Source organism: Panthera leo, chromosome B1 (genome assembly GCF_018350215.1).
Source record: "Panthera leo isolate Ple1 chromosome B1, P.leo_Ple1_pat1.1, whole genome shotgun sequence".
Lineage (NCBI taxonomy): Eukaryota > Metazoa > Chordata > Mammalia > Carnivora > Felidae > Panthera > Panthera leo.
In genome coordinates this window covers 76,634,024-76,657,683 of record NC_056682.1, presented here as the reverse complement: position 1 = coordinate 76,657,683, position 23,660 = coordinate 76,634,024, and the positions used below count along the sequence as shown (strand labels likewise).

At 33.4% G+C, this 23,660-nt stretch overlaps 1 protein-coding gene across 2 annotated transcripts in view; it reads right to left on the bottom strand.

Annotated features, from left to right (window-relative positions):
• The window catches only part of LRBA (LPS responsive beige-like anchor protein), a 794,075-nt gene that overhangs the window by 391,841 nt on the left and 378,574 nt on the right, over nucleotides 1-23,660 (bottom strand). For both annotated transcript variants that reach the window (XM_042935320.1, XM_042935319.1), the window contains one exon: nucleotides 598-764. In XM_042935320.1, coding sequence (XP_042791254.1) covers nucleotides 598-764 — 167 coding nt within the window. The remainder of the gene's footprint in view (nucleotides 1-597; nucleotides 765-23,660) is intronic.

Below are 23,660 nucleotides of genomic sequence, written 5' to 3'. Positions count from 1 at the left end.
CCAATAAAATCATATTTTATAATTAGTCTAAGTTGCCTTAGAAGGTAACTTAATTATTTTGTTTCTGGAAATTTAAAATAAAATAACAGCATGTTTACTTTGAGAATCTAACAAAGAGGAAGATATAGTGAATAAAATTTTAAAGAAGGCATTTAATTATCATAGTCTTAAAATTTACAAGGCATTCAAAAGAACACATACTGATATTTTCAAATTTATGTGTTTATAAACTCAAAAATGTAAAACAGGGAATAGTTTCTTAAAATATTGTATTTGTGCAAATTCAGATGTAAGTATAGCTAATAAAACAGTTTGTTAACTATTTCCCTTAAAAGTTAACTTCAAAAAGAATAAGTATATGAACAAATATTCTTTTAGAAGTAGTTGAAGGAACTAAAATATCTGTAACGATCCCTAACTATACCCATACTGATTTTCTCCTATCCTTTTCTTCTACCCCTCATTCATAGTAGATGATAAAATACAAAGTTAAATTATTACTGTGGTCATCTGGCCTTGATCATATCCAAAGTTATTTATCTAAACCTAGGCCTTCTGTAGAAAATCAGTGGTCAAATCCTAAAGGTATCCCTTTACCTCACTGCAGAATTTCCCCAGGCTCCATGCTTGTCTGTGAGAATGTTGATAATTTTCTGGATTAGCTGAGTTGCTGTCACATGGTCTCGATATTTAGCTGCTCTTATCAAATGATCACACATCTTCTCATCTTCTCGTTTGTCTGCAGAATACTGGGCACACAGTGACTTGAATAGGAAAAAATAAACATCTATTAATACTATAAGAACATACAACATACAATAAAATAACCTCTAACATGAACTGAACCAACCAAAACTTTAAAATTACTTTTATATCCCTCATTAACTGAACTGAGATTTAGTGATCTACTACCCCAGTACAACAATCCCCCAAGAATTTATTTCTCTGAAGTCATTTATAAGATACATTCAGAAGTTGTTTTTAAGGAGACCTAAATAACTGGAAGACACCAACCATGTGAAGATGCAGGCATCCACTTTACAAGTAGCAAGAATGGGCTGCAAAGCACTCCAGGCAAAGTGACTCAGAGGAAGGAGAGTAAAAAATGAGTTTGGAGAAGCAGGCAGGGGCTGCACCATTTAGTACTGAGTCACTACACTAAGGAGTTTAGATTTTAATTTAATGCAGTGGGATACTGGAGGAAATTTTTAAGCTGGAGAGTGATGTGATTGATATATATATTAAAATGATCTCTATAGGTCTATTTAAAGAATAGATTATAGGGGCACCTAAGTGGCTCAGTCAGTTAAGTGACTTCGGCTCAGGCCTGATCTCACAGTTCATGAGTTTGAGCCCCACATCAGGCTCTGTGCTGACACCTTGGAACCTGGAGCCTGTTTCAGATTGTGTGTCTCCCTCTCTCTCTGTCCCTGCCCTATTTGTGCGCTCTCTTTCTCTCTCTCTCCCTCTCTCTCTCTCTCTCCCTCTCTCTCTCTCTCAAAAATAAACAAATATTTAAAAATAAATAAAGAGTGGATTATAGCAGAAGAAAAGCTAAGAAGAGAGACCAGTCATGAGGCCACCACAGAGGTCCAGAAAACAGACACTGGTGGCTTGCAATAGTAAACCGGGCTAATTCTCAACAACCTTACAAGATGACAAAAAGTTTGCTCTTTTAAACCGCAGCTATGCAAAATGAATCAGCAGTACTGGAACCACCCAGGAACTTATAAAAAATGCAGAATTATAGGCCTAGTCCACACCTACTAAATCAGAATCCAAATCTTAATAAGAACCCAAGGTGATTTATATATTAAAGTTTGAAAAGTGCTGTCTTTGATATCATCAATTTTACCAAAAAATGTTAGGATTCATTAGCAATAACCAGATACAGTATAATCACTAAGTTTTAAGACAATTATTTCTTCTGAAATTCAGATTCTCCTGGTGTTATTATTATACTGACTAGTTAATATATTGCTAAAAACAGGAAAGCAAAGATTAATGTAAACTTTATCTTTAATTCTATTCACAGAACCTACTGGGCTCCTCCTCTTAACTTCCAAATGCAAGTTCTCATATACAAGCACATGTATACATAACCAATGGGAAGTTATAAAAATTTGATGTTGGAACACATATTACTAGTTTATGTGTATGATATACATTGTGATTTCCTGCCTTTCTACTGTATTCTGGTTCAAGTAGATTGTTGCCACACACTACCCCCTAGCACTGCCCCAATAAAAAGAGAGGGCACTAACTATCCTAAACCAGTTTGGGTAATCATTACACCCACAATGACAAACTAGCTCAGGGGAAGGCACTCAACCTAACTGATGCATTAAGATGGTCAAAACTTTTGTTGGAAATTTCTTTCTTTCTTGTTAGGGTGTAAAATACGGAAGTACCTTAATTCCAGGAGTGTTGAAAGCTCTCTCTATACCATTAAGAAGGCTAGCCTGGGGATACAGCCAAAACCCAAAGTGAGCAGAGCTATGAGAATTACAGAAACATAGAGCTTATTCCAAAGAGAATCATGAACTTCTGAGTCAAATACTAGCCTATCTTTAGACTTTCTGCTGAGACTTTTTCTTTTAGACTTTTTATGAGACTCTATAAACTCCTCTTTATTCATTGGCCAGTATGAATTAGGTTTTCCATTCATAACATCAAAAACAACCCAACTGATAGGGTGTTTATGTATATGACTAAGGAATCAAATATTTCTTAGTCTATGCAAAGCACTAGCCAATGGGGATCAAAGTTGCATTATCTTGATAGCCTTTGCCTGGGAGAATCCCCATTCCCTTCAGATTGGTAGGAGGGAAGTGGTAATAAAAGTATATTACTGACATTAAATTACTAAAGCTAAAAACTGATTTTTTTTAATTTTCATGTGTTTACTTTTTGTATTTAGAGAGAGAGAGGGAGGGATAGACTGTGTGCACGAGCAGGGGATAGGGGCAGAGAGAGGGAGAGAGAATCTTATGCAGGCTACATGCTCAGTGAGGAGCCCATCATGGGGCTCAATCCCACAACCCTGTTATCATGACCTCAACTGAAATCAAGAGTTAGATGCTCATCCAACTGAGCTATAAAGGTGCCTCTAAAAATTATTTTTAATAATAACATATACCAAAAGTAATTAGAGGAACATCCAAACTGCTATGAAGGAAGAAAGAAAATGGAAGGGTTTGAGAACATATATGAATATGTATCTCACACACACACACACACACACACACACACACACACACACACAAATAAACATGAGATGGAAAAGCAAAGTAAAAACCAGATTGAAGTATCATCCTTGGAAGTATCTCCTAGCAGTCTTGGGCAACTAATTTGTTTTGCTTCTTCAGGTCTAATTGTCCTCACCTGCAAAATGAAGGGATTCTACTAGCTCTAAGAATTGGACAACTAGAAGATTTGGGGCAACCTCATATTTTTTGTACACTGGTAAAAGCAAATTATTTATTTTACTTAAACACTGATGTGGAGAAAACAAATCATGTTAGGAACTAGAATAATTTATAAGAAATTAAAGGAAAATATCATATTGCACATATCAAAAAACACTGAGTCAAGCCATAACACAATTCGATTTGTCAAAAATATGATTTGAGAAAATAAAAAAATATGATTAAGAAATACTCGAAGAAGCAGCAGTTTAAGTGAAGATAACTAGGGAATTATTCCATTGCAACAAAAATATCAACTGCTATGTGTTATTTTCAGAGATAGATTAAAGAACCAGGCAGCATGCTATAGGGTTACTTCATATCTAACTCAACCATACACTAAAATCAAAAAGACAAAATGGTAAACATTTGAAGATTTTTATATCTTCAACATTCAACACTATATCCATAAATCTGCCCTAACCTCACCTGATAAGAGGAAATTAATGATGAAAATTAGAAAATTATTGGCTTTAATACTCCCCTCAACACCATATACAGTAATATTAAACAGTACTAAAAACAGCAAAAAGATTTTTTGAATAGCTTCTTTTTCTGTTATTAATATTAGAATAATTTAATTTTAGCAAATTTACTTTGTAAACATTTGCTAAGTTATTAGACTGTGCTTGGAAAGACATAATTCTAAACATAAGAGTCTAAGGTAAGCTAAATAGTAAAATGGTTTAAAGTGTTCTTTAATGGATCCTCCTTTACAATTTAAACAGCAACTTTTCATATCTGACATAAAATCTATAGATATAAATCACATTAAAGGGCTATTCTTTCCCGATTATCAATCTCTGTCTCATTGTGGAACATTAGAGTCACATTCTGACCTTAAAACATGATAAAAGGAAACCAAACAAGAATGTTTTCTAAAGATATAATGAACTTATATCTATTTTTAAAAAATCTTTAAAATGTAATTTGAACACGTTCTATTAGAAACCAATAATATATTCTTTGTATGGTATATCATTCACAGTGAAGAACAGATGAGGAATATTTGCTTCAAGATCAAATACATATTACTTACTGCTGGAGTATATATTTGTGAATGTATATGTGCTTGTGGTTGGAGACTGAGTGGAGGTACACCAAGAAACCCTACTGTCCTGTCAATAGAATCAACAGCCAGGTCTAATACTTCCACTCAGTTTTACTTTACACCAACTTTTCAGTTTTCCCATTTTTAAGCAACACATAAACCGGGTAATATGACACCACAACCATGACCAGAAAAATATCTGAACCTAAACAAAAATATCTGAATCTAAAAAGAAAAGAAGTAAGCATCCTGGGAAATGATAGTTCAAATATATTTGATTATTGCTAAAGAAATGTAAGACTTATTACTGTAGAATAAATAAATATAAGACAAACCTACTTCTTAAAAGAAATTAATTTAATTGCAGGGAAAAGATAAAATAATAACTGAAGACAGAAACAATTTAGACTGGCCATTTATAATTGTTTAAATGTAAATGAAAACATAAAGACAGTATCACATTCAGTCTTTCCTTCCAGATGCTACATCTCTACCTAACTTCACTATTGTCCTTTGTATGAAAGGTCAGGGAGCAATAAACTTAAAACAAACAATGCAGATTCCTCTAGTATCCTCCTGTCATTGCTTCCTTCCTGATGGTCAAACTTTTTCCTTTATTATTTCTCATTATGAAATTCTGGCATTTCCTTAAGGCTTTGCCAAATGTCCTTTGGCAATATCATTCACTCCCACATCATCTCCTATTATCTATTGAGAGCCACATTTCAAATTTTTCATATCTGCCTGAGCTGTTTTCCTGAACTCTGAGCCCACATTTCTAAATGCAAGATAGTCTCCAATTATCCAATAAGCACCTAAAATTCAAAATTTACAACACTGCAATTACCATCTTTATCCCAAACATGCTACTATACTTCTCTCATCTGTGACTTCTCAGTTTCCCTTTCTTCATATCTCTTCATCCCATTTCAGCAAAACTCATTTACTTCTTACCACTTATCACTCTTACCACCATCCTAAGACAGATCTTTGTAAGTTCACAACTCAGTTCTTGAAATAATCTTTTAATTGCTCTCTTACAAACAGTCCCAGAATTACTTAAGAATTTATTTTGGTTTTGACACATATATACCCTACTCTTTAAAAAGTAAATAATTGTCTAAAATAATGAACAATTAGGACCAAATTTTACTAGCTAAGGCCTTGTGGCCTTCTATAATTCATCAGTGTGGTATATTACCTTTCAACATGCCTGCCTATGAATCCTTAGGCCACATACACTTGGATCTTATGCTATTCCCCAAATATCTATTTTTAAGACATTTTCAAGAGTTAGGAAACCTATTTCTCCTATAGCTTTTATATGTGAAACAAGGTTAAAGATGTCTATTGAGAAGGTAAGATAGAAATATGAAGGATAAATGACTAGAGAAAAGGAAGTTACTCAGAGAGAGAAATGCAGATAGAGGTCCTTTTGATTTTTAGCAGAATATACAGCCTGAAAAAAAATGTAAAAAGTTCCAAAATAATCGAAAATTAAATAGTTCAATTCCAAATAACTTATGGATCAAAGATAAAATCACCAGGAAAATTAGAAAAATTTGTGATAATTAGATAAGGCAGAATTTAAATGAAAATGTACAGCTTTAAATCTTATATTATAAAATTTTAAATATTTAAGGAAGAAATAATACAAACCTTAAACACTTTTCACATGATAGAAGCTAAGCAATATACTGAGATTAACTTTACAATATGGGAATAGAAAACAAAAAAACTAATCTAATTTGTGTAAATAAACACAAAATCCATAATGAAACATTAGCATTCAGCTATACATAAAATTAAGCATACACACCATGATGAAGAGTTTAACCATGAAATGGAAGATTGATTTAATATCTGAATATCAATCAGTATAATTCACCATATAACAAAAAAAGAAAAAAACATATCACACCAGTTTTTTTTGAAGCATTTTACAACATTCAGTACCATTTCATGATTAAAAAAAACAAAACGACACTCCACAAACTAGGAATAGAAAGAGATTTTCTAAACCTTAGGAAGCACATCTATGAATATCATTCAACTAAAACTGGGGATAAAACAAGTATGTCCTCTCTCTCGTGACTTCCACTCAATATTGTAACAGGGTTCAAACCAGTTCAAATGACAGATTAAAAGAAGAAATAAAAACACAGTTTGAAAAAAGAGTAACACAGTATTTGTAGATATGTTCATGTATGTAATAATCCTAAAGGTTCTGGGAAAAAACACTAAAACTTGTAAGTAAAGCTGACAAGATTCTTAGATACAAGGTCAATATATTGATATATAAGGTCTACATAATGGCAATACCCAACTGGAAAATGAAAATAATAATATTAACAAAAGCATTAAAATATAAAATAAACTTAAAAATATACAAAGCTATACAATGAAAACTATAAAACACTGCTAATAGAAATTAAAGAAAACTAAGTGGAAAAGTAGACAATGTTTAGTAGATTTTAAACCTCAAATTGTCAAAATACCTACTTTCTTCAAATTGATTTTATGGATTCAACACAATCTTAATTAAAAATTAAGCAGCTTTTCTTATGGTTATTGACAAGCTGATTCTAAAACATATGAACAAGGTGCCTGGTTGGCTCAGTCAGTTGAGCATCCGACTCTTGATTTCAGATCAGCTCATGATCTCAGAGTTCCTGAGATGCAGCCCTACATCAGGTTCTAGGCTGACAGTTTACAGCCTGTTTGGGATTCATCTCTCTCTCTCTCTCTCTCTCATTCTCTCTCATTCTGCCCCTCCACAGCTCGAATATGCGCCCTCACTCTCTTTCTCAAAATAAATAAACTTAAAAAAATAAAATACATGAACAAAAGAAAACAATAACAAAACAGTTTTACATAACAAAAAAACCCTGCAGAATTTACACGATTTAAATAATGCTATAAAATGTGAAATTAAGAGTTTATCTTGTTAAATTAAGAAAGAATATCTTTTGAACAAATGGTGCTAGAACATCCGGCCACTCACAAAACAAAGAAACTAGTCTTCCCTTAATACTATAAACAAAATGTTTAATTCAAAATGAATCAACGATCTAGATACAAAAATTATAACACTTCTCTAGAAGAAAACATAGCAGAAAATCTTATGACCCTGGGGTAGGCAGAAAATTCTTACAGTGACATTTTTAGACATAAAAGGAACTATAAAAGAAAATCATAACTATAAAGAAACTAATATATTAAACTTTACCAAAATCTATAAAATCTTCTCTTTAAAAGGTACCATTTAGAAAATGAAAAGATAAGCCACAAACTGGGACAAAATATTCACCATACATACAACTAGCAATTAATTTTCTTACAAGATAAATGAAAAACTCTTACAACTCAAAAAGGCAAACAATCCAATTTAAAGTAATGGACAAAAACATTTGCAATGACATGGATGGAGCTAGAATGTATTATGCTAAGCGAAATAAGTCAATCAAAGAAAGACAAGTATGTCATATGTGGAATTGAAGAAAGACAAAGAAAGTCTTATGTGGAATTTAAGAAACAAGACAGATGAACATATGGGAATGAGGGGGTGAAGAGAAGAGAGGGAAATAAACCACAAGAGACCCTTACAGGTTGACAGAGGGTGGGTAGGAAATGGCCTAGATAGGTGATAGGTACTAAGGAGGGCACATGTTGTGAGAAGCACTGGGTGTTGTACATAAGCGATGAATCACTGAATTCTACTCAGGAAACCAACACAGCACGATAGGTTAAGTAACTAAAGTTTAAGTTGTAAAAAAAAAGGAGGAATCATGAGAAATAATAAATGTTTGTTGTTTCAAGTAAAAAAAAAAAATTAAATTAAAAAAGGAGGAAAAAAATAAAATAATAGGCAAAGGATTTGAACAGACACCTCACAAAAGATATACAAATGACTAATAAGTCATGAGAAGATGCTTAATCAACAGGGAAACTCAAATAAAAACCACAATAAGCTATCACTAGATACGCAATAGAAGGGATAAAATTTAAAAGCCCGGCAATGTCAAATATTGGCAAGGATCTATGGAGCAAGTGGAACTCTTGTACCTACCTAGCTGGTTAGACTGTAAAATCCACAACTACTTTAGAAAATAGTTTGGCAGTTTCTTGCAAATTTAAAAATATACTCAGAACAGCACCTAGCAATTCCACTCCTAGGTATTTCCTCAAAATAAAGAAGAACATATTTTCACAAAACTATATTGCATGAAAATGCCCCTAGTGCATTTCATAAAAGCCAAACATTAGAGGTAACCCAATATCCATCTAAACCTGAATGGGTAAGGTAATACTACTCAGTAATAAAAAGAAACAAATGAGTGATATACATAATAATATGGATGAGTACCAAAAACTGCATGCTGACCAGAAGAATCCACTAGAATCCATTAGAGTACCTACTATATAATTCCATTTATATGAAATTATATAGTATACAAAACTATCTGTAATAGCAAAAACCAGATGAGCAGTTGCCAGGGGTTGGGTGTATATACGTAAAGAGGAACTGACCAAAATGAATCACGGGGGAATTCTCGGAGATGACAGAAACTTTCTGTTACTTGACTATGACAGTTCCACAAGTGTATACACTAGTCAAACCTCATTAAATTATATACCTAAAATGGATGTGTTTCATTATATATAAACTATACTTCAATAAAATTTATTTCACACGTTTTAAAAAAGTGAATAGGGTACTACTGACAGGGAAGAAAGTAGTTCAAATATATCCAAAAAATCTGCCCATATATCAACTAGGTAAACACCCTCTACAAATCAATAAAGAAAAAACATATAACCAATAAGAAACTGGGTAAGAGACAAACACGTACTACAAAAATACTTTTTTAAAAAATAAATATATAACAAGGAGAAAAGATACATAGCTTCATTCGTAAATGAAATCCAAATAAAAAAAAAATGAAGTTACCAGAACACTACTAGAATACTAAGACAAAAAGTACTGATCGATTTTTCATGACAATGCGGAGTATGGGAACAGCTATGCACTGATATTGGTAGTGATACACACTTTTGCAAGATACTATGGCAATAGCTATTAAAATTGAAACCATAAATACTTTACAGTCAAGTAAGTCTACCCTACAGAAATGCATAAGTATTTACACCAAAAGACTTGTAAAGCTATTAAAACTATCACAATAGTTAAAAACTGGAAACAACCTAATTAAAAGAGTAGAAGAGATTATGAAAAACTAATCATCTATTCATGTAATGGTATACCATACAGCATTGAAAATGACATAGGAAAAATGTAACATTCAATTTCACAAAAATGTTCAATAATGCTACATCAAAACACATGCTTCATGATTCCATTCATATAAAGTTCAAAAACTGCTGAAGAAATTACAATACTAAAAGACATATACTTAAGTTTGGAAAGTAAAAACAAGCAAATAAGTCATTCCATAAAATCAGAACAATATTTAGCTCAATGGGGCAAAAAGGAATTGATTGGATAAACATAAAGGGCTTCTCCCAAGCACTTTCTTTGAGTCAAGAAAAGGAGGTAAATGAATACTGTTAAGTGCACACTGTTTCTAGAGTTGTTTCAGTATGTTTTACGAGAAATAGATTATTAAGCAAATTTTCATTAAGTCTGCATATTATCATGAAATAAAAATAAATCCCAGTTAAAAAGTTCAAGGCTAAAATCTTAAAAATATTATATAAGGCTTTAGTATTAAATAAGCACTTGAACTATATTGGTTTTACAAGTTTTATATTTTAAACTTTTTTTTAAGAAACATATACTTGCTTTTAAAAACAAAAAAGTGGGGCGCCTGGGTGGCTCAGTCGGTTAAGCGTCCGACTTTGGCTCAGGTCATGATCTCACAGTTCGTGGGTTTGGGCCCCGCGTCGGGCTCTATGCTGACAGCTCAGAGCCTGGAGCCTGCTTCACATTCTGTGTCTCCCTCTCTCTCTGCCCCTTCCTTGCTCATGCTGTGTCTCTCTGTCTCAAAAGTAAATAAACATTAAAAAAATTTAAAAAATAAAAAAAATAAATAAAAACAAAAAAGTAATGACGTGAAGTAAAAAGAAAGTTCAGCCTTCTATCTCCTCCCAGGCTGGCTAGTTGTTTTCTACAGGGGTAATTAACTATTAACAGTAATATATAGTTCCCATATAACTGGAATCAAACTATAAATCATTCCATGTTAGGAGATATGGTTCTACCTTTTTTCTTTCAGTTACACATAGAGTATTACATTTTTAGTTAATTAAACATACCTTCTGGTAAACACCTTTAAATGCACTACCTTAATTCCCAATTTATCTCAAAATCTCTTACACTATAAATTACTTATCTCATGGGAAAACATTTAAAAAGAAAATCACCTAAGGGACAACTAAAGAAGCTTTTCAATATTTGACTTTTGGATGTCTTTGTCCTTGATCCCTTAACTCAGATTTAAAGTCTAATAGTTAAAAAAATAAAAAATAAAAAGTTAACCACAGAAATCTTACAAAGACTCCTGAAAAAGACTTAGAAAAATGAAAGCTTAACAACCTCAACAGAAAACGAAAGTCAACCAATGACAATGTGTGACAGCCCCCTTTAATTCTGAAGTGATTCCTCTGTCATCCAACGCCTCAAAGTATTGATTTCTCTCAGCATGAAAAAGCCTAAGCCAATGAAACAGATATAGCATCATCCCCCCGATAATAGCATTCAAGGTTAAAACAGGCAGATCACTTATCAAAGTATCTCTTCTATTTCTTATTGTTTTAACGGACTGGACAAAATGTGTTGGGTTTTTATCTCTACAAACTCTAGTCTTCAAACAATATTTTAAAATAATTTGGAGATTAATAAAGGTGTTTTTACTTTAGACTTTTGATTAAAAAACTTACACTAAAATGCTTTTACATAGTATTTGTAACTTGTCTTGCAACTTTCATTATGCTAAATATTAACTTAAACATTTAAAACTGATTTCATATAAAGCCTGCAGACATCATATACCCGTAAGCAAATAAAGTAAAATGTGATTATTACCTGTGATCAATAAAATTAACTCGGAATTTAAACAGATAGGGTTAAACTCAATCATTGTGTTTTTAAAAGTCATAATATGAGAAATATATCATTACAAAAAAGTATATAATTGTACACACATACATACACACACATAAACATGGAGAAAATCAAGAAATTTCAATGTCTTAACCTTTGCTTTTTGCTAATCTGCACAAGAGCTAGATGATCTTAAGCAAATCCTATCATCTTTTAACTCAACATAACTACCTAACCAGATTTTTTAAGAACACAAAACTAGAGTTTCTTACTTGTATTAGGTTAATATGATCAAATACATACACTACTACAAACAGGTAAGTCTTACATTTAAATTTCAATTTTAAGTATTTTATGAAGAAGCATGAAAACCAAAGAGATAAAAAAAAGTGATTAAACCATAATTAACACTGTGGTTTAGAACAGACTTTACAGCCAAATACTTAAATTTAAATCTTAGATGTGACACATTCATGGTTAGGCAAATTATTTAAACCTCTGTGCCTCAGTTTCCTCATATAAAAAAAGGATATAACACGATATGTTTTTTGGAAGGATCAGATAAGAATAGAAATGAAACAATTAGAACTTTCCAGGCATATAGTAAGTAACATCTAACATTTATTATAGGCTTAGTCATGAAATGAACAAATTACACAGCAAACAGTCCCCTTCTTCCACCATCTCCGTATATCTGAGAAACAGGAGATTAAAAATAAATACAATATGAGAAAACTGCTAAGAGAGATACATATGGTGTATTTGGGAGGAGCAAGCAAGCAAGAACTATCCAGAATCTGAGAGAGTTTCAAACAGAACTTAAAGGCTACATAACTATTCACCAAGAAGGAAAGGCTTATTTAAGATAGAAAAAATAAAATACAGCAAAATAAAAAGGCAAAAAAGAGAACAGCTCAAATAAACACCTTTTTAAAAAGAGTAACAAATTAAGACATGTAATTCACACAGCCCTCTCTTCTTAAATCTCCCAATAGACACCTGTTTATATTTTCTTTGTGCAATATTGTGATTTATAAGTCACGTATATGTGGTCATTCAGAAGACCACAATATATAATTGGTCTTTACCCATAGTTCCTGGCTTACAACTCTCGAAACCCCTGGTATTTCTTAAGTGTTGAGGGTTATAAAGGTGTCTTTTGTTACATTAATGAGGTGACTACTGGACCCGCCCCTCCCCCCCACAGGTTGGGGGCTGATTCTGAGAAAGACCAACCATGTGGTTAACGTGTTGGCAATTTTCTGTTCCCACCTCTCCTCTGACTTTCTGGAAGTGGAGAGGGAACAGAGGTTAAATCAGCCAATGGCTAATAACGTAGTCAAACATGACTATAAAATGAAGCCTCCATAAAAACCCAAAAGGACAGCTCTTTGGTCTCTTTTGGAGAGCTTCTGGTTTGGGGAACCAGATGGTTTCCCCATGTCATCAAGTCAAGCCCCAACCTCCCCAAGAGCCAACGCTCCTTTGTTCAGGGGCTCACTCTATGTACCTCTTCATCTGGCTGTTGATTCATACTCTTTATCATATCCTTTAATAATCTGGTATATATACGTGTTTCCCTGAGTTCTGCAAACAGCTCTAGCAAATTAATTGAAACTAAAAGGGAAGTATTTAGAACCTCCAATATGTAGCCAGTTTGTTAGAAGCACAGGTAACAGCCTGGGGCTGGGCATCTGAAGTGGAGAGTGAGAAGCAGTCTTGCATAACTGAACCCTTAACCTGTGGAATGTGATGCTAATTTTGGATACACAGTGTCATGTCAAATCTGAGTTCCTACACACCCTCATATCTGAGAATTGCTTGGTGTTGTGTGGGCGTGGGGGACAGATCCCCCATTCCATGTTAGAATTAGGTCTAGGTACCCTAAAAGGCCTTGGGTGCCTATGTGTTTTTACCTATTTCTTTCCAAAGAAAATTATTACTCAAAAGTTTATATATATCATTCAACATATACTTAACTATATTTGTATCAATAGAATACTGTTATATTGCTACAAGTTCTTCAATTCTTATTCAAACGTATTGTTAACATAGACTAATTCAAAATGACACAACTGAATATGAACTGGTTTTTAGGAACTGCTCTCAAACTATCTGTAATAAAGAAACAGTTTTTATTTTTACTTTAAAAAAATGATGCTTTAAAAAGTATTCTGACATTGCCAGACATTCAAGCTATAAAAGTTTCTAAATACTCATTTAATTTCTGTACTTACCTCTTTGTGGACTTGTTATAAACAATTTGCTCAGCAGACCATATTTAAGCAGGACTAGTCCAACAGATAAATAGAAGGGATCTATTTTATCAACTCAAGTACTGCCATCTTCCTTTCTATGATAAAATAACTCATTTTATATTTGGAACTTTACTTTGCACACTAATAAACCAGAAATAACGGAAGACAAAATTCTAATTTCATGTGAGCAAGTTTTAAGTGATGTGTATGAAATACACTATGAAGACTTTAAGTTAGCTTACTTTCTTCTCTATATTTATTTTAAAATTCATTAGGAAAAGGCAATTTTTACACTAACACACAATTTGGTCAACTGTTAAGACAACCAGGACATATGGTAAACTAAAAGTTTAAACACAGACTACATATATTCATAAAAAAATCTATTCAAATCTTTTCTTACAAGAGATTTTTTCAATAGTATTAAGAGGTATAGCCTTCTATCAAGAATATATTTTACATGATTAGAATATACTGGAAGATACAAAGAAAAAATATTTTTCATTTTGGATTTAATTTGATAAGTGCTGCTCATAAGTATGAATTCAATCTTACCTATGCTGCAGTCCTTTGTTTTTTCTAGCTTCCCACATTTAGTGGAGTGCCCAGCAATATAGCTCTGTTTTTTAAAGCTAGAGAAGATCACTTACAATCTTCAATGCAAGGCAGAAACATTGGCTTAAATGGTCTTCCTTTGCCCCAACAATGACAGCACTTTTACTTTCACAAGTGACTCTGAAATGTATGATGTTTAAAAATAATGTGTGGGGGCGCCTGGGTGGCGCAGTCGGTTAAGCGTCCGACTTCAGCCAGGTCACGATCTCGCGGTCCGTGAGTTCGAGCCCCGCGTCGGGCTCTGGGCTGATGGCTCGGAGCCTGGAGCCTGTTTCCGATTCTGTGTCTCCCTCTCTCTCTGCCCCTCCCCTGTTCATGCTCTGTCTCTCTCTGTCCCAAAAATAAATAAAAAACGTTGAAAAAAAAAAATTTAAAAAAAAAAAAAAAAAAAAAAAAATAATGTGTGTATACATATGCCCTGTATAGATATGGAGATAGTCTGAGCAAAACTTTCCCAGAGAAAACTGAGAGCAGCAAAAAATTAAAAATAGAACCACCCTACGACCTAGCAATTGCACTAATAGGTATTTATCCAAAGGATACAGGAGTGCTGATTCAAAGGGGTACATTCACCCTATGTTTATAACAACACTATCGACAAAAGCCAAAATATGGAAAGAGTCCAAATGTCCATTGACTGATGAATGGATAAAGAAGATACACACACGCAATGGAATATTACTCAGCAATCAAAAAGAATGAAATTTTGCCATATGCAACAACGTAGATGGAACCAGAGTGTATTATGCTAAGTGAAGTAAGTCAGTCAAAGAAAGACAAGTATCATATGATTTCACTCATATGTGGAATTTAAGATACAAAACAGATGATCATTAGGGAAGAGAAGCAAAAATAATATAAAAACAGAGAGTGAGACAAACCATAAGAGACTCTTAAATACAGAGAATAGACTAAGGGTTGCTGGTGGGGTGTTGGGTGAGAGTATGGGCTCAATGGGCGAGGGGCATTAAGGAGGATACTTGTTGGAATGAGCACTGGGTGTTATATGTAAGTGATGAATCACTAAATTCTATTCCTGAAATCATTATTACACTATATGTTAACCAACATATAAATTTAAAATAAATTTAAATTTAAAATAAATAAATAATAAACATAATTTTAAAAAAGAAAGGAAGGAAGGAAGGAAGGAAGAAAGAAAACTGAGAACAGAAAATGTTGTGACCCCAGCTATTCAATCTGGCCCTTATCAAGAAGCTGAAATAGAAAGTGAGACATGTTAAATCACATATTGGAAAGATCTCTAAAAATAGTGCATTCCAGACTGAATACATGAGACTCTGGAAATATACTAAGAAATATGACTGCATAGTTCAAGTAAAGAACATATACTAAAACATATATAGTAAATTGGGGTGGGAATTTTCCCTTAATGAATATGATAGTCACATTGTCAATCAACCTGAGGAAAGAAAAGAGAATTTAGAATGAAGACTACCAACATTCTCTTCTCTCCAAGAATGGAGGCAGGTGGGCCTGTACTATAAGAAGGAATGTGGTCTGGATCTCTCGATGTGGAAGAGCTGACTTAGCCCCTTGCAAGATGGCAAAGGGACAAGCCTGGAGAAACAGATCAAGAAAGGGTCAAGAGAAAACATCCTAGGCAGAAGCACAGCCTGTGAATTCCAGAAAATACAATATCCACTACTGAGATTTATTTTTCTTTTCTTCACTGCGATACTTTCCTACCATTGCTAAGCCTATAAATGAGAAAAGGAAAAATCTATGTTCATGCATTGACCAAGAAAAAAGAAACAACACCTACTTCCTAGAAGAGCCACTTGTATAATTATAAAGAGGTAACCATCAGGACTCTAACACAGCTGTAGTCTGGATCAAGGCCCTATGGCAGAGGTGAGAGTTCCAGATGAACTGTGGGACATGTAAGCATTTCTTGGATATTCCCAGAGATTACACACAACAAAAAAATGTTCTCCCTTTGATACTGACAACACTAGCTGTGTTGTTGAACACTTAATATGAGTTTAAGGTAATAGGCACTTTACATTGATCAAATCCCATGTACTTATCACAAAATTACTATAGTCAGGCACCATTACTATCCTGATTTTAAGATAAGGCAATGGTGCCTTAGCTCACATAGCTAGTAAATGACGGAGCCAAGATTAAGGCACTAGGTTATCTCAGTGGAAAGTCAGCACTATGGTCTTATCAGCTGGGTGATACAATATAGTGATTTAGACATGTAAAAGGACAAGAATATTCCTTTAGTTAATTACACTAGTATTTTATTACTTTCACAATTACTTATCAAAATTTTTTTCTAAGGTAAAGAAAGTAACAATTACAAAAGCTACAATTAAAAAAATATATATTGTCAAGATTACTATTTCCCTGTTCCAGTGCTATTGATGAAAATATATATATAAAAGGGATTTAGAAAAATGTTCAAAACCATAATGCATGTAAAGACCACATCTGAGATGAGAAATGCCATTCTAATGCTTTGCAATTAAGCTATCATGACTCATGATATATTAATCAGTCATCTCTTCACAAAGTGAAAAAAACTAATCATGTAAAGTGTACATCAAGAAAGAAATGTGCAAGACAACAGGGTGCATTAATCACCAATGCAGAATCATCATAGGAAAGAGAATGATATCATTCTTAGATTCAATACAGTTATCTTTAATTTTGACCATCAGTCTCACACTTACTTTTTAAGATAAGAGGTTGTCAAATGAAAGCCAAAAGTTTAAGGGGAGAAAAAAAGAAGTATAAAATTAAAAGAGGAAGAAGAATAAAGATGACAAATATGAAAGCATAAACAGGAGACTGAATTAAAAATACTCCACATTGACTCATAATTACAAGTTTACTTTAAAAGTTAGAAAAAAAAAACAGTATCACAGTATTTCATTTACACTGCATTTCAACCACTAAATGAAAGACAAAATGGGGAATTCAATCCAGGAACATTAAAAAGATTTGTAATTAAATTATTAAATAGATCTGACTTATTTTGTATTCTACCAATTTTACATTCACATGGTAATAAATATATTGACTCAGTATAAAAGAGAAAAATATACAGAAAGAATACAGATTCAAGATTTAGTTTCAAAAATCTTCTATAAAAATGAAGGAAAAAATGACACAAACAAATGGGAAGATATACCATGTTCATGGATTGGAAGTAGTAATGTTAAATGTCCATACTACCCAAAGGAATCTACAGATTCAATGTAATCCTTATTAAAATACTAATAGCATTTTTCACAGAACTAGAACAAATACACTTAGATTTGTACACAACTAAAAAAGACCCTGAATAGCCAGAGGAATCTTTAGAAAAAAGGATCAAAGCTGGAGGTATCACAATCCCAGATTTCAAAGTATTCTGCAAAACTGTATCAACCAAAACTATATGGTACTGACACAAAGGCAGAGATATAGATCAATGAAACACAATAGAGAGACCAGAAAATGAACCCATGTTTACATTGTCAGTTAATCTATGATGAAGGAGGCATGAATATACAAATAGAAAAAAAATGTTTTTTCTTCAATACATGGTTTTGGGAAAAATGGACAACTACATGCAAAAAAATGAAACTAGACCACTTTCTTACATCATACAGACAAATAAAATAGACTAAAGACCAACTACATGTGAGACCTGAAACCATAAAAAAGCAAAAATAAATATATTAGGGCTATATCAAAATAAGCTTTTCCCTGAGAAGGAAGCCATCAAAAAACAAAAAAGGTAACCTACTCAATGGGAGAAGATATTTGCAAATGATGTCCGATAATAGGTTAATATCCAAAATATACAAATAACCCAAACAACTTAACCCCCCAAAAATAAACAATTCAATTTATAACTGGGCAGAGTACCTGAATACACATTTTTCCAAAGAAGACATACATAGACAGCCAAGAGACCCATAAAAAGATGCTCAACATCATTAATCATTAGAAAAATATAAGTCAAAACCACAATGAGATATTATCTCACACCAGTCAGAATGGCTAGTATCAAAAAGAAAAAAATAACAAATGTTGGTGAGAATGTGGAGAAAAGGGAACTCCTGTGCACTGTGGTGGGAACATAAATTGGTACAGCCACTGAACAGTATGAAGATTCCTCAAAAAAATTAAAAATAGAAATACCACATGATTCAGTAATTCCACATCTGGATATTTACATGAAGAAAACAAAGACACTAATTTTAAAAGATATATTTTTTGTAGCATTATTTACAATAATCAAGATATAATAGCAACTTAAGTGTTCATCAATAGATAAATGGATAAAGATGATACATGCACGTGTGCAAACATGCACACACACACACACGCGTGTACACACACAGTGGAATAGTATTGAATCATAAAAAAACAATGAAATCTTGTTATCTGTGACAACACAGATGGACCTAGAGGGTATTATACTAAGTGAAAAAAGTCAGACAGAAAAAGACAAATACTATTTAATTACATTTTATGTGGCATTCAAAAAAACAAAACAAATGAACAAAACAAACGAACAAACAAAACAGACATACTCACAAATATAGAAAACAAACTGATGACTGCTAAAGCGGAATGGGTAGAGGATGGGTGGTGAAGGGAACTAAGAAGTACAAACTTCCATGGGGCGCCTGGGTGGCTCAGTCAGTTGAGCGTCCGACTTTAGCTCAGGTCATGGTCTCCCAGTTTGTGAGTTCGAGCCCTGCATCAGGCTGTGTGCTAACAAATAGCTCAGAGCCTGGTACTTGCTTCGGATTCTGTGTCTCTTTCTCTCTCTCTCCCCCTCACCTGCTCATGCTCTGCCTCTGTCTCTCAAAAATAAATAAATGTTAAAAAAAAAAAAGTACAAATTTCCAGTTATAAAATAAATAATTCATGAAAATGTAAAATACAGCACAGGAAATATAGTCAATAATATTGTAATAACATTGTATGGTAACTACACTTATCATGGTGATCATTTCATAATGTGTATAAATTTTGAATTACTATCTTACACACCTGACACTAATACGTCAAATACAATTCAATTAAATAAATACAGCTGGCCCTTGAACAACACAAGGGTTAGAGGTGCTGAGCCCCTGTGCAATCAAAAACCCACACATAACTTCTGACTCCCCCAAAATTTAACCACTGATAGCCTGCTTTTGACTGGAAGCCTTATCGATAATAGAAATCCTCAATTAACATATATTTTAAATGTTATGTTTTTATAAACTATAGGTTTATAATAAAGTGAGCTGGAGAAAATGTAAAGAATATCATAAGGAAGAGAAATACATATATAAAATTGTACTATATTTACTGAAAAAAATCCACATTTAAGTGGACCCACATTGTTCAAACCCATGTTGTTTAAGGATCAATTGTAAATTTTCAATTAAGTGAATGAAGAAGAATTTCAAGATTAATAATCTAATAACCAATAAATAATACTAGTAACTAAGGGCTGGACCAAATAAGTTACAAGCACCAGATATGGGGTTAGATTAATGACCTTTAAGGACCCCCATTACAAAGAATTTAAGTATCTGGTCCAATACAACATAGTTAATTAGTGGCAGAACCAGAACTGAATCCTAGCTCTGACAAATCCCAAATCTGTGTTTTCTATCATACACTGCAGATTGTAGTATTAGTTTTAGACTTCATATATAATTAAATATTTTAAATTAATACCCTAAGTCTCATAACATAAAACCTAAAAAATAAAGAATTCTTTAGCAAAAGAAGAGTGGATCACAGGATATGTAGAGGGTTTTTAGTTATTAATTCAAAAAGCAAGTCTTTTTTGAAGCAAGTCTTTTGAAGCAAGTATAAGATCTATATAACAACAACCATACTACAAGTTCAGTAAATAATAATATAGGGAATTAACTTCTCTGACTTTATGTATCACATGCTACTGATGTAAGCACTGACAAGTTGAATATCCACATGCAAAAGAATGAAATTGGGACTCTTACCTTACGCATACATAAAAATCAACTCAAAATGAATTATTTATATGTGAAACCTGAAACCATAACACTCCTTGAAGAAAACACAGGGAAAAAGCTTTTTGACACTGATCTTGGCAACTTTTTTTTACATTTAACACGAAAAGGACAGGTAACAAACCAAAAACAAACAAGTGAAACCACATCAAACTAAAAACCAAAAGCTAAGAGGTGAGGGAAAAAGAAAGATACTGATGAAAGACTATAAAGTTTAAGTTATGAGATGAGTAAGCTCTAGATACCCAATGTATGGCATGGCGACTATAGTTAATAAGAATATATTATAAACTTCAAATCTTAAGTTTTCTCACCACACACAAAAATTGTTAACTATGTGAGGTGATGTAAATGTTAATTTACTTGATTGTAGTAATCATTTAACAGTGTGTACACATACCAAACCATAAGTGTTGTGCACCTTGATATATACATATTTATTTGACAACCATAGCTCAAAAACTGGGGGGTGGGGGGGAACAGTGGAAATCTAATGAGCAATACAAAAGAACATAATTGCTACTTTTTGTTATGCTTCTACTAGAATGGGAACAGAGTATCTTATTAAAATCTGAAAGAATCAAGGATCTCACATGAAAAGACTGAATCCCTAAATATTGCTAGCTGAATATGAAACCTTCATTAAAGGTTAAATTAAACCTTATATCCTATCATATAGTAGTTGATACTTTCATTCATGTACCAATTCCTTACTGAATGCTTCCCATATTCCAAGCCTATACTAGGTATTGAACTAAAATAAGAAACAAGCCTTCATACAGGAGTCAATGTCTAATATTTGTTTCTCTCAGGAGACACAAATAATTTTTAAAAATTTTAATGGATATAAGCAACACCCACAAGGTATCTGAGAAGACAACATAATCCATAATTTAAAAATGTAGTATGTACATCAAAGAAAAATAGTAGTGAAAGCATAGCCTCTATCTCCATTATATGAGTGCTATAAGAGAAGTGATGTGTGCAAACCAGAGAGACCCTTATACAAGACATTCTCAGGAATGCCTGGGTGACTCCATCAGTTACACGTCCAACTCTTGATTCTGGTTCAGGTCATGATCTCATGGTTCATGAGGTCAAGCCCTGCAACAGTTTCCTCGCTAACACTGTGGAGACTGGGATTCTCTCTCTCCCCCCTCTCTCTCTACTCCTCCCTTGCTCTCTCTCTCTCAAAAATAAATAAACTTAAAAAAAAAAAAAAAAAAGACATTCTCAAGCCAGAATCTGTAAATTCCCAAAAATACATATAAAATTTTATGGTATACAGGGTGCCTGGGTGGCTCAGTTGGTTGGACATCCGACTATATATATATAATCTATATACAATATATATAATATATATTATATATTGTATATAGATTATATAGATTATATATATAATATATGAGAAATATACATAAAATGCATATAGAGGATACATTTACAGTAAAAAGTCTAAAAAGTTACATGCTAAATTATTATCCTGGGAGGCATGGTAAGGGGAAAGATACAGAGTAATGTTGTTTTGTTTACTTTATACTACTATTTCATTACATTGTTTCTTCCATTCTCTGAACCCTCCCCACTTTTTTTTTGCCAAATGTATTTTCCCGTGCAATTTTTTTGAGTTAAATCAGGGTTTCCCCAGTTAACCTTCCAGGATGTACTTGAATTCTACTTTTAAAAGACACTTTTTTGTTGTTTTTATTTTCTTAATAAACTAAGGTAACTGGTAAAAAAAAGATTTGGGGTTATCTGGATTATAGATATGTAGAATCTAAAAACAAACAAAACAACAACAACAAAAAAAAAAACACGACTCAGAGAGAGTAGAATGCTTAAATACAAAATAAACTAGTAGCAAACAGAATCTGGCAACAAATTACTATGATTATTCAATAAAAGCTGAATAAGCCAATTCAGTTATGTAAGAAAAAGCAATTAGAAGAATGAAAAGTTGGAAATAAGATGGAAAAACTATCAATATCTGCAAAAAAATATGACTGCATACCTGAAATGCCAAAGAAAATCAAATGAAAATAATTTTATGAACCATACAAGGTGAATCTAATGTCAGATAAATAAGACTAGTCATAGCAATTGGTTTGTTTTTTTTTTTAATTTTTTTAACGTTTATTTATTTTTTTGAGACAGAGAGAGACAAAGCATGAATGGGGGAGGGTCAGAGAGAGGGAGACACAGAATCTGAAAAAGGCTCCAGGCTCTGAGCTGTCAGCACAGAGCCCGACGCGGGGCTTGACTCAAGGATCGCGAGATCATGACCTGGGCCAAAGTCGGCCGCCCAACCGACTGAACCACCCAGGCACCCCGACTAGTCATAGCAGTTGTAAACAAATTTTGAAAGTCATTGACACAAGAAGAAGCATGGCCCTACACACTATAAGGGGGTGACTGGGTGACTCAGTTGGTTGAGCATCAGACTCGACTTTGGCTCAGGTCATGTTTCCACGGTCGTGGGACCAAGCCTCACGTCAGGCTGCATGCTGGTCTCTCCACTGGGCGTGGAGCCTTCTTAAGATTCTCTCTCTATGGGGGTGCCTGGGTGGCTCGGTCAGTTAAGCATCCAACTTCAGCTCAAGTCATGATCTCACGTATGGTGGGTTTGAGTCCCACGTCAGGCTCTGAGCTAATAGTTCAGAGCCTGGAGCCTGCTTCAGATTCTGTGTCTCCCTCTCTCTCTACCCCTCCTCTGCTCATGCTCTGTCTCTCTCAGTCTCAAAAATAAATAAACATTAAAAAAAATTCAAAAAAAAATTCTCTCTTCATACCCCTCTCCCTCACTCGTGTTCTCTCCCCAAATAAACAAATAAATAAAATACATTGTATGTGTCATACAGACTTATTTCACTTAGCATAACACTTTCTAGTTCCATCCACGTTGCTACAAAAGGCCATATTTCATTCTTTCTCATTGCCACATGGTATTCCATTGTGTATATAAATGACAATTTCTTTATCCATTCATCAGTTGATGGACACGTAGGCTCTTTACATAATTTGGCTATTGTTGAGAGTGCTGCTATAAACATTGGGGTACAAGTGCCCCTATGCATCAGTACTCCTGTATCCCTTGGGTAAATTCCTAGCAGTGCTATTGCTGGGTCATAGGGTAGATCTATTTTTAATTTTTTGAGGAACCTCCACACGGTTTTCCAGAGCAGCTGC